General features: G+C 39.8%; 1 protein-coding gene across 2 annotated transcripts; it reads left to right on the top strand.

The window, feature by feature from the left end:
* Window positions 1–1,749: 1,749 nt before the first annotated feature.
* Window positions 1,750–9,381, top strand: RBM12B (RNA binding motif protein 12B; the record flags this gene model as incomplete). Of its 2 annotated transcripts, none has more annotated exons than XM_079722757.1 (2): window positions 1,750–1,907; window positions 6,369–9,381. In XM_079722757.1, 2 exons carry the CDS (start codon window positions 1,750–1,752, stop codon window positions 9,379–9,381), a joined length of 3,171 nt encoding a protein of 1,056 aa, XP_079578883.1. The 2 variants fall into 2 exon arrangements, with proteins under 2 accessions (XP_079578883.1, XP_079578884.1); XM_079722758.1 differs by lacking the exon at window positions 1,750–1,907 and having other exon boundaries at window positions 6,397–8,258; window positions 8,691–9,381.
* Window positions 9,382–12,823: the final 3,442 nt, after the last annotated feature.

The raw sequence follows: 12,823 nt of genomic DNA, 5'->3' as shown, positions 1-12,823 counted from the left end.
ATGAGCGTTATAGTAAGTGCTCATTAAATGACAGCTGTATTTTTGTTAAGATGGGTTAGATGGGCTTCTTAGGTACTCTTAACTGAAAAACAGTTTTTGACATTAGATAACTCATGCTCTATTTTCATGCTTAGCAAACAACCCTCTCATCATTTGACTTCATATAGAGAGTGTTTACAGCCATAAAGTGCTGGTCAGCCTGAGTTGATCTCAGTTTCACTTTACTAGTGTTTCTTCTTGTGAATTAATATTGACAATATTGACATTTTGGAGCATTGTTTCTGTGTGCTTGTTTACATGGAGTCTGCCTCAGAAGATAGCATACTCTCCCTGTATAATTCAGAGCAGTGTTCTCTGGAAGCACACAACTAGGGTTCAATTTCTGGTTAATACTATCTCTGTAACCTTGGGCAAGCTATGCAATCCTTTATGCCTCAGTTTCTCTTATTTGTAAAATAGGAAAAATAATAGTATCTACCTCTAAAAGTAGTTGTAAGAATAAAATGAGATAATACACCGGGGCTGGCACATAATAAACTCTCAATAGATATTAGTTTTAAAATTCAGGTTCTTGAGCTTGCTAGGCTAGGACCAAACCCTGGAGTTTTGGAAATAATCAGGGTAAATGCTGCCTAGTCATTGAGCCTAGCTCCCTGAGGTGACATCTGCTGCTTGTCTATGGGATCACCTTGACATTTGAAACAAGTCACTAATACTTATGTAGTCTCAGATATTTACATATATTTGCTCATTCAACATTTCTGGCAACCTTAAGAGGCAGGTACTAATATTATCCCCATTTTACAGATGAGGAAACTGAGGCATAGAGAGGCTAAGTAATTTGCCCAAGTGAGTAAATGGTGGCTCACTCAGAGAACCACCTTTTATTCACTTGTTAAACTACCTCTTCTTTCTCAAAGAGAATGGGTATTTTGCAGGGAGAGACATATTGAAAACTCATTTTTTTCTCTCATATGTAACAATGCTTTAAAGTAATAGTTTCTTAGTGAGCCTTGAATCCACCCATAAATGTATCCTGTAATTATAAAACGTGGTGGGCTGCTTTGTTACTTGCAAATAATAAAACACAAGGTTGTTCACCAGTTCTTACAAAGCAGGCACCACAGAACGTGCCTGTAACTGTGCTTTTCGCTTCCCAATTTGCAAAATTGGCTTATGTGTTCTGTTTCAAAAAACCCAAAGGCAGGAAGAACAGTATAAAGACATTTACAGACTTCATAAATGTCTCTAAAGTTGAATATGTATGCACTTATTAAGCCCCTTGGATGTTGGCACTGTACCTGGAACATCTAAGGCAGCAACACTAACATTTTTCTGGTCTTTTAAAAGTATTTACAAAGAGGCTTTCGTTAGATGCTTAGAACACATAACTGCAGCGCTGAAAAGATGAAGAAATCGCAAAATTTTCTCCGGTTTTGCGTCTCTTTTCTTAACTCCTGGGAATCACGAACGTTTGTCCAGTGTATTTGGGCTGTTATTTACTGAAGCCTCTCACCGCAGCAACGGGTTAACCCCGAACTTTGTCTCAGAAGCTCTCTCCTGTCCCTTTTTGAGGTTCCCGGCTTGGTTGGAATCTGAGCATGCGCAGGAGCTCAGCAACTCCAGGGCGAGCGAGCGCGCTCGTGGGAGCCACCTCCCTTCCCTGGACGACGGGAAGTAGGTGAGCGTCTGGGCGCGTGCGCAAACGTGGCCGGGGCGCCGGGGTGGTGGGTTACGCCTGGAGAGCGCATGGGCAGACAAACTGTACGTCCGTTTGTCCGGAGCAGAGGGGAGAGTGGGCGCCATCTTCTTCTAGGCTCACTGAGGGGTCTGCCTGTTTTGGGGAGGCTGCTGCGACGAGGAGTGCCCCCCGCCACCAGCCTTGTGGTTCCGACTCGGCAGCAGCGGTGTGTGTTTATTGCCAAGTGCGAAGCAGTTACCCCTGGGGCGCCGGGGGCTGGGAGGGGTTGGCGGCCGGGACGGAAGCACAGGGAAAGGCGGGGCCGCGCCAGGAACTAGCGTAGCTTCTGTCGTTAGGGCACCCTCTTTCCTTGCTAAATGCCGACTCCCCCGTCCATGTGGTGGTGTGTGTGCACTTGCCAGTCTGCTTGAGAGTGAAGATCTCGAAGGATTGCATAGGTATTTTTTTTTCTTTGCTATGTCATCGTAGTCAGCGGTGGCAGAAAAGCGCTGAAGGCCTGGCTCATTAGGCTTGAGGGGAGCTAAAGTGTTTCAGGTAGATTTGGGGACAGTTCACGCTTTGGCGAGTTAGGGCGGAATGTTTGCCCTTGGGACGGTGTAACGGAAAGGCATGGAGGTTGGGCGGTCCAGGTTAATATGAAGGCTGATTTTTGGCTGAAGGTCTGGCTACAGCATCGGATCCCACGTAGCAACTTTGGCCTGGTGCGAAAGAAGGAAGCTCTGACCCCTGGGAGTATGGACAAAGGCTTTGGGCTATAGAAGCAATGCCTTCGGATGATCCGTTTGAGGATGAAGGATGTTATGGGAATTCCTGTGCCGTGTGGATTCATCTTCATTTACGGTTCCTACTGGGGACTTGGCTCTATGTCGTCATGCCTTTAGGTTTTTATTTTAACCATCTACATTATAAAAGGATAAAAGGCAGATCGTCATAAAGAATCATTGTGGACTGGGCTAGATTATTTTCTGCAGGGGAAACTCTTGCGTTTGTGCTTCAAATGTGCTTCATCCTAACTTTAGGTTTTAAGAAATAGTGGCAGTGTGTTCTCTCCCTCACCATGTCTGGAAAATGACTTGCTATTCTCTAGTTAAAATAAATGGATCTGAAATAATACCATTTAAATTTAGCCTTCCTCCCTTTTCCCTTTCAGTCTTGATGAGAAGAATGCACATTTCGTGGGTTTTTTTTGTGATAATGATGATTAAGTGGGATGAATCGTTGGATAAAATTAGCAAAATTATTTAAAATGAGCTTGTTAATTTCAGCGACTTGCCCTTAAATGAGCTCTTAAGGACCCACTTCCTTCTTTTCATAGGTTAGAAGTTGTAACAGATCACTGTCTTCAAACCAACACAGCCACAAAAATACTTTTGTTGCATTCGTAAGTAGAAAAATTTTAAGTGTAGAGTATTTTAGGGTATTTCTGTGTTTTCCTTTTTTTGTGTAATATTCTAAGAATAGAATTTCTGGGGAATTTGCTTAAGGAAATAACATGGGAACCACAGGAAAGATGCTCATTTTCAGAGCTGGTTTCTTATAGGTGGTCTCCTAGGTGTGTTTTTTAGAGGGATAAATGGTACATTACCTTTCTATCTCAAGGGCAGAAAAGTTAAGCAACAGTTACATTTGTGGCAAATTAGAAGAAACATTTTATATATTCTACTTGAATTGCAATTCACGAATTTGTACTTGTGGAACTACTTAGAATATTGTTTACAAATTAGGGAGGATAAATTATAAGACTTTTTTTTTTTTTTTTTTTTTTTTTTTTGCGGTACGCGGGCCTCTCACTGTTGTGGCCTCTCCCGTTGCGAAGCACAGGCTCCGGGCGCGCAGGCTCAGCGGCCATGGCTCACGGGCCCAGCCGCTCCGCGGCATGTGGGATCTTCCTGGACCAGGGCACGAACCCGCGTCCCCTGCATCGGCAGGCGGGCTGTCAACCACTGCGCCACTAGGGAAGCCCCTATAAGACATTTTTTTTGTATTTGGCATTAATTATTCCGTGAAATGTTCTCAGCTTTTTCTGTAGATATATTTCTGTTCCCTTTTGAATTTTTAAAAAAGTTCAGGAGGGACAAAATGATGTTTATTACACTGCTTTCTAAAATATTTTAAAAGCAAAAAAGGAGCTAAGTCATTTTGCATAGGAAGGAGTCTTGGAACAGTAATGTGGACAACTATTTCAGAAGCCATTTGTAGTTTTTGTTAAAATGTTGGTGTGGATGTTGGTTTGTTGAAGAAACTAAGCTTATACACGTTTTTTGGCGGGGGGGGGTGGGGGTGGGGTTGGGGAGACAGTGCAGATATTTTCTAATAGACTATTTTTTAGAACGGTTTTTTAGTTTCACAGTAATATTTAGTGGAAGGTACAAAGATTTCCCATATGTCCTCTGCCCCTCCCCCCATATACCATGCAAATATTTTATAGTAAAACTAATTAATATTTTTAATATCAGTTTGGCATTGATAATTCAGATGTGTAAAATGTGCCAGTTAATTTCTTGCTATCCTTGTTAGTTTAGCTTGTAGTTTAAAAAGTAATCTTTGGACATTTTTCAAAGGAAAATAAGCCTTGCAGACCTCAAAGAACATGTTTTCAGACACCACTTTTGTGGATGAGTGGTACTTAGGTGTAAGTACTGAATTAAAACCTTTATTTGCACACTAAAAACATAAACTTATAATCATTAATTTAGCAGGTCTTAAAAACTTACTTGGTTTAGACTACTTTGTTTGGGTACCTCTGAAAGTATTAGATGTAATTTCCTTAAGGAATATTAAATTGAGATTTTTCAGTTGTTAATACTGATATCCCCAAACATTCCAAACTAATATATTCTTTTTTTTTTTTTCCGGTACGTGGGCCTCTCACTGTTGTGGCCTCTCCCATTGCGGAGCACAGGCTCTGGACGTGCAGGCTCAGCGGCCATGGCTCACAGGCCCAGCCGCTCCACCGCATGTGGGATCCTCCCGGACCGGGGCACGAACCTGTGTCCCCTGTATCGGCAGGTGGACTCTCAACCACTGCGCCACCAGGGAAGCCCCAAACTAATATATTCTTACTATATTTTTACCTTTCTACATTGTCATTTGGGTTTCCTCGGTAGAATGCAGGATAGTTGTTTGAAATGGAATAAACTTATTAGCATAATAAGATTCTGTGTTTATCTGAATATTTTCTTTCTGGCTTAAGATGAATTTTAATAGTTTTTTAGGAGTTTAAGATAAGGAGTAGCAATAGTTGAGTATAAGAGTAGTAGTAATTGAGATTTTAGATTTTAGGGATATTTTATTATTTGTCTTAATTATAGTGGAATCAGGAAATTTGGTTGCATGTTTAGAAATGTGAGGTGTATATGTAGAACGTAAAATTGTGTCCAAATGGTAGCCATTGGTCTTGGATTTATTGCTTTAAAAATTGGTTTTTGAATTTGAAACATTCGTTTTCATTGTATCATTTATTAATTTGATTTGGTCTTATGTTTTGAAAGGGAGGAGATTTGCTGGAGAGTTGGACATAATGAATTAGATGTTGGTCTTTTCATAGGTGGAAATGAATAGAAGGTGTTTTGGGAATTTTGGGTGTTAAATTGTCATTTTACTTGTAGAACAGTTTTTTTTTTTTAAGTGGATATAAAATTCATATACAGTGAAATGCACAGACCTTAAGGATAGAATTCATTTAGCCTTGATAAATTTATACAACCATATAACCAACACTCCAATCAAAATATATAACATGTCCATCATCTTTTTCCTCGTGTCACTTCCAATCAAGGACCGATTGTTAAATTTTCAGGTTTTTTGTTTCTAAATAATTTGCCGATGTCTACTTGGAATCTGTACCTTCTTTTTGCTGAAGGATGATTAATTTCCCCTTGGAACAAAGATAACCATTTTGTAATGCCCTTAGTTGTGCTTCCTTATACTGCTTCACTTTTAATAGGTAATTCTGAAGTGAATATCCTAATCTGGCGTTGTTTAAGATCAATTGCAGGGTCCAAGGATTAATTATATTTCATTTTCTTTCCACAGTTAAGTTGCTTTTACAGAATTAACAGGTCTCCAAGAAATAAAAAAAGGTAAGATACCCAGAGCTTAAGGCGTTTCACAGAAGCTTGACAAAAAAAAAAAAATGCAAAGTAGAATAGTACATCTAGGTACATATGGCTTCTGTACTTTATGTCTGGTCAGTGATGCACTAGTGGTAAGCAGTTTATTATCATGAGCAGCAATTATATACTGACCATAGATGTCTTTTCTAAGTATGTAAAATTCGTTGTGGTTGGTAAAATTCTTTAATCACCAAAGCTCTCTCCCATGTTTCAGTAGAAGATACGTCTGAAAATTGTTTGGTCTTGTGAAGTAGCACTTGGCAGACTTACAAAGAAGCTGTGATGTTTTTGATGCTCATACTGTATAGGTTAGGTGATAGGAAATGTTTCTTCAAAGTAGCTGGTTTATTTATTTGTATGTTTAGTTGGGAGAAAGTTTATTCCTTTTTTTTTTCTTAAGAATTAGATACAGTCAATATCTTTGTGAACTCATGTCTTATTTTCATTTATAAATGCTGAAGAAGGTAGGAACCAAGTAACTATTAAGCTTAGTTTGGGATTAGGTACTTCAAAAATAAGACTTGCTATTATGTGTACCTTTCTGTCTGCAGGTCATTATTGCTGTGGTTTGAGCTCAGCATGGCTGTAGTCATCCGTTTACTGGGGCTTCCTTTTATTGCGGGGCCTGTGGATATTCGTCACTTCTTCACGGGATTGACTATTCCTGATGGAGGAGTGCATATAATTGGAGGGGAAGTTGGGGAGGCTTTTATTATTTTTGCAACAGATGAAGATGCAAGACGTGCCGTAAGTCGTTCAGGAGGGTTTATCAAGGATTCATCTGTAGAGCTTTTTCTTAGTAGTAAGGCAGAAATGCAGAAGACTATAGAAATGAAAAGAACTGATCGCATGGGACGAGAGAGACCAGGATCTGGGGCACCAGGGGTTGGCAGCTTACCTAATTTTGTTGAGGCTACTAAAGAAGAAGCAAGTAATTCTGGATATGGCTCTCCGATTAATCAAGATGCTGGGTTTCATACTAATGGTACAGGACAAGGTGATTTAAGGCCAAGAAAGACACGGCCATTGAAGGCAGAGAATCCTTACTTGTTTCTACGAGGCTTGCCTTACTTAGTAAACGAAGATGATGTACGTGTCTTTTTCTCTGGTTTGTGTGTGGATGGAGTAATTTTCTTAAAGCATCATGATGGCCGGAATAATGGTGATGCCATAGTAAAATTTGCTTCATGTATTGATGCTTCAGGAGGTCTTAAATGTCATAGAAGTTTTATGGGTTCAAGATTTATTGAAGTAATGCAAGGCTCAGAACAACAGTGGATTGAGTTTGGAGGTAATGCAGTTAAGGAGGGTGACATTTCTATGAGGACTGAAGAACATTCTCCACCAAGAGGAATTAATGATAGACATTTTTGGAAACGATCTCATTCAAAGTCTCCCAGAAGAACACGTTCTCGTTCTCCTCTTGGATTTTATGTTCACTTAAAAAATCTGTCCCTAAGTATTAACAAAAAAGATTTGAGAAATTTCTTTAGAGATACTGATCTGACTAATGAACAGATTAGGTTTTTATATAAGGATGAAAGAAGAACAAGATATGCCTTTGTGATGTTCAAGACTCTGAAAGACTATAACACTGCTCTGGGTTTACATAAGACTGTTTTACAGTATCGTCCAGTTCATATTGATCCAGTTTCTAGAAAACAGATGCTGAAGTTCATTGAATGTTATGAAAAGAAAAGACCAGCGTCAACAGAGAAAGAGAGGCTTGGACACGTTTCACAAAAATACTCTCAAGAAGGCTATTCTGGCCAGAAACTGTGCATATATATAAGAAATTTTCCATTTGATGTTACAAAAGTTGAAGTGCAGAAGTTCTTTGCAGACTTTTCTCTTGCTGAGGATGACATTTACTTGCTTTATGATGACAAGGGAGTTGGTCTAGGAGAAGCATTGGTGAAATTCAGATCAGAAGAACAGGCCATGAAAGCTGAACGTTTAAACCGACGAAGATTCTTGGGGACAGAGGTATTGTTAAGGCTCATATCTGAGGTACAAATGCGGGAGTTTGGTGTAAATTTTTCTTCAATGTCCAGTGAGAGAATGCATGACCATTCACAGTCATGTGATAGAGATGATCATTCCCATTCATTTGACTCAAATGATCTACCATTATACTCGGTTGGCCCTTCTGAAAACTTTAGGCATCAGCAAGAGGACTTGAGGCAACTGGACAATTTCAAGCATCCCCAGGGGGATTTCCGACCTCCTGAAAGGCGCCCTCCAGAAGACTTTAGGCATTCCCCGGAGGATTTCAGGCACTCCCCTGAAGACTTCAGGCGCCTTCGGGAGGAACACTTCAGGCGGCCTCCTGAGGAGGACTTCAGGCGCCCTTGGGAAGAGGACTTCAGACACTCTCCGGAGGAGGATTTCAGGCACTCTCGGGAGGAGGACTGGAGGCGGCCACCTGAGGAGGATTTCAGGCGGCCTCCCAAGGAAGACTTCAGGAGACCCCCTGAGGAGGACTGGAGGCGGCCCCCCCAGGGAGACTTCAGGAGGCCACCTGAGGAGGATTGGAGACGGCCTCCTGAGGAGGACTTCAGACGGCTTCCCCCGGGGGAATGGAGGCGGCCACCTGAGGAAGACTTCAGGCGGCCCCCTGAGGAGGATTTCAGGCGACTTCCAGAGGAAGACTTCCGGCGACCTCCTGAGGAGGACTTCAGGCGGCCCCACGAGGAGGACTTCAGGCGGTCTCCTGAGGAGGATTTCCGGCGTTCTCCTGAGAAGGACTTCAGGCGGCCACCTGCGGAACACTTCCGGCGGCCACCCCCAGAGCATTTCCGGAGGCCGCCCCCGGAGCACTTCCGGCGGCCACCTCAGGAGCATTTCCGGCGGCCGCCCCCAGAGCATTTCAGACGGCCACCCCAGGAGCATTTCAGACGGCCGCCTCAGGAACATTTCAGGCGGCCATCCCAGGAGCATTTCAGGCGCCCCCGAGAGGAAGATTTTAGGCACCCACTGGATGAAGATTTCAGGGGCCCTCCAGATGAAGACTTTAGGCACCCTCCTGATGAGGACTTCAGGAGTCCCCAGGAGGACGATTTTAGAAGCCCTTCTGATGAGGACTTCAGGCGGCTCCCGGAGGAAGACCTCAGGGAAGCTCCAGAGGAGGACCCTAGACTTACTGACAGTTTTAGAGTTCCTGGTGAGGAGTTTAGGAGCCCCCCTGATGATTTTAGAAGTCATCGCCCTTTTGTGAATTTTGGTCGCCCAGAAGGTGGCAAGTTTGATTTTGGAAAGCGTAATATGGGAAGTTTTCCTGAGGGGAGATTTATGCCTGATCCAAAATTAAATTGTAATTCAGGTAGAGTAACACCCATTAAGATAATGAATCTTCCATTTAAAGCTAATGTTAATGAAATTCTAGACTTTTTCCATGGTTACAGAATCATACCTGATTCAGTTTCAATACAGTATAACGAGCAAGGATTACCTACAGGGGAAGCCATTGTTGCCATGATAAACTACAATGAAGCTATGGCTGCTATTAAAGATCTGAATGATAGGCCAGTTGGCCCCCGCAAAGTTAAGTTAATTTTGCTCTAGAGAGCATTTCTAAATTCAGAATTACCTCCCCACAGTATTGATGCAGTAAAATGCATTTTTTTGTGTTTATTTTTTACTAATGAAAAGAAACATTTTAATTTTGACCTGTGAATAGAACAAATGTAAATAGTAGAATGTGAATCTGGTTTTCTTTTGCTTGCAAATTGCCGTTCACTTTTTCTAACTTAAAAATATATATGGCTTTTTCTTTTTGACCAGTGGGGGAGAGAACTAATTCCCTGAGTGCATTAATTTTTGTTGATGTCATGGGTAAACGTCAAGACTTGTATAGTAGAACTGTATTTGGGGAAGATAAGTTTTATATTCACTTTTGTTTCTATTCTGTAGTCTGCATCTTTTTACTCAAACTGTGTAAGGAAATGGTCAGTGACTGATTGTTCAGGGTTAGCATTTTCATTGCTAACTGCCTGCAGAATTAATGCCCTCTTCCTTGTCTGAGATATTACTGTGTTAAGCCTCCCCTTAATAGTTCAAAATTGACAGACTGTGAACTTGAAGTTTACTTATGTAAAAAGCTTAGGAAATTCTTAAAACTTCGATGATCATAACTTTCAAGATTTTATAAAAATAAAAAAAATTGCAACTGAATAGACCAACTAACTTGTATTTGTATAAAGAGAAAAAAGAATTATAGCTTCTTTTGTGAAGGTTTCCAACAGCTGTATAAGGTAATATTTATGACAGGAGAGACCAAACATTCTGTAATAATAGTGTATTAGTGCTGTGTATAGTTCTGTGGTTTCTTCCAACATCTCATCAACCAAACTGATAAGATTTACTCAAAATACTTAAAGACAAAAAAAATAAAACGTAATTATAGGTACAAGGGGACTTTCAAGCTAATGCTGGGAAGAATCTGATAAATGGACATAGTTTGTGTTTCTAGGAAGAATTTACTGATGATTCATATAACTTGTATTTTTAAAATTAGGTTCTCATTTCCTAATTTCAAAACTTTTTATCCAAAGACTCAATGACTAAATATAACTTTTGTGAGATTGAATTTTGACTTCTTTGATATTTGACATTTAGTGTAGACATTTTGCAAATACTGGATTTGGTTTTCTATACCATCATAATGTTAATGCTTACACTGGGCACTTACTATGTGCTAGGCAGTATAAGTACTTTACATGCATAATGTCAATCTTAATTATTCCCTAAGAAGCTTAAGAGTATTTAGCTCTATTTCACAAATGAGATAATGAAATTCAGAGAGTTTAAGTTACTTGCCTAAAGTCATAGCTAGTAAATCATGGAGCCAGTTTCAACCCAGACAGACTACACACTCCAGTTCATGCTCTTAATACTTTTGCCTGCTAACTTTGTTAAATGCTGTTTTTAATTTTAGTAAGACCATGCTAAAAATATTTTCAAGAGTAAAGGATATTTTCTTACCTCCATTTTTGCTTTAAAAATAGCATTAAGAAAAGATAAAATTTGTATGCCCAAACATTGTTAATAAAAGACAAAGTAACTAAAACATCCAGGGTTTCTCTGGGAGACAAACATTATGTATTGGCTTCTAATTTAAAACTGTTCATCTTATGAAACATGATTTGACTTTGGTTGGCCTTTTATAGTTTACATAAAACAAAGTTAATTTTCCTTAATTCTGTGATTTAGATATTTCCCACAGTGAGCAAATAAGAATAAAGTTTGAATTTATATCAGTAGTTTAGTCATTTAATAATAGGGTATGGCAGAAGTAGAATATTTTGTCAGTATTTAGCCAGTTAGTGCTCTAAGTATTTTGGATTAATCTTTAGTGATTTAAAGAAGTCTAATAAAAACCAACAGAAGTTTCTGTGTGTTTTTAATTATGTTGAGTGTCGTTCTTGCTAGTGGAATGAATAAAATGGTAAATTTGGTTCAGAAAAGCACATCAGTATGGCTCTTGAAACTAGTAAGCTTACAAGCAGCTAGGAAAATGACAGTAGGAAGAAATGATATTTTTAACTGCTCAGAGATTATTTAGATGATTTATTTGAGGAGTATATGGGAAGACTTAAAAATGCATCTTAAATATATATCAATAAAAGCTAAGATGAAGCTTAAAGTGCAGTATCACTTAATATTGAACTGCTTCTCAATCTAGGCTGGGATGGTGGTGGTAGATAAGAGGCCATCACAATAGTAGTAAACACAGGCTTTGTATTTTGATTGTAAAATTAATGGATTGATATGAATAGTTAATTTACTCCATAATCTTTGGTTTAATATATTTTTTAACTTTAAAAAGTTTATTACAGAAAGCTGGCTTCTACTGCTTGGGAGCCATTTTTGCATATCTGTTCCCAACTCTGCCTTCAGTGATATGTCAATAACTTAAATTGGCCATGGTAGGAGTATTTACACCATGGAAATTGGTAAATGCAGAAAATCAGGGCATTTTCCACCCCAGAGAGCCAATTACCAGCACACCACCAATTTCAAACAGATAATAGTGTACTAAATCCTCATATACGCATCGCCCAGCTTCAATGATTATCTTATAGCCAGTTTTGTTTCCTCTCCTAGATGTATCAGGTATAGTGGCACATTGGTTCTCTAGTTTAATACCCAGTGGCATTTTAATTATCTTAAAGCCAAACATTTTTTTTTTTTTGCGGTACGCAGGCCTCTCACTGTCGTGGCCTCTCCCGTTGCGGAGCACAGGCTCCGGACACGCAGGCCCAGCAGCCATGGCTCACGGGCCTAGCCGCTCCGTGGCATGTGGGATCTTCCCGGACTGGGGCACGAACCCGTGTCCCCTGCATCAGCAGGCGGACTCTCAACCACTGCGCCACCAGGGAAGCCCAAGCCAAACATTTTTGACTCGAGGTATTCTGAAAAATATAGATCATGCCTAGAAAGTAAACTTCATCCCAACCAAGAGATAGGTAAGAATCATTGTGTTAGGAGCACACACTTACCACTTACTGAAAACACTGTCAAGAGCATTGGCTCTTGGTCCATATATCACCTATTAAGCAGTGACCCTATCACCTCCATCTTTGTATTAAATGTAAGCTAATATTTACTGAGCTGTGATACTGTGTATTTATGATCTTTAATTACACATGAATTAACTATATCATTTAGTTCCAATAACCCTAATAAACCTATTTCGGAGATAAGAAATGGACGCCTATAGCCTGTCTTTTTATAAGGAAGCTAAAAGAGGTTTTTACAGTTTTAAATAGGGTTACATAAGTACCTATGTAATAGCCTTGATTTTCTCTCTCAGCTCACAAACTGTAAAAATATTTACTGTGTAACCCTTTAAGGAGTTTGCCAACCTACGTCTGGTCTAAAATTTAATTTGACATCAAAAGTATTTTGTATAATATTCCTTTTGTCCTTAGAATATTTTTTTGAAGTAGCCAAAGCATACATTTTATATCAGAATTATTTGCTGATTGCTTTATATATCAGGCAC

This window comes from Hyperoodon ampullatus (assembly GCF_949752795.1).
Source record: "Hyperoodon ampullatus genome assembly, chromosome: 17".
Classification (NCBI taxonomy): domain Eukaryota; kingdom Metazoa; phylum Chordata; class Mammalia; order Artiodactyla; family Ziphiidae; genus Hyperoodon; species Hyperoodon ampullatus.
This window is presented reverse-complemented; position numbering and strand designations above follow the sequence as displayed.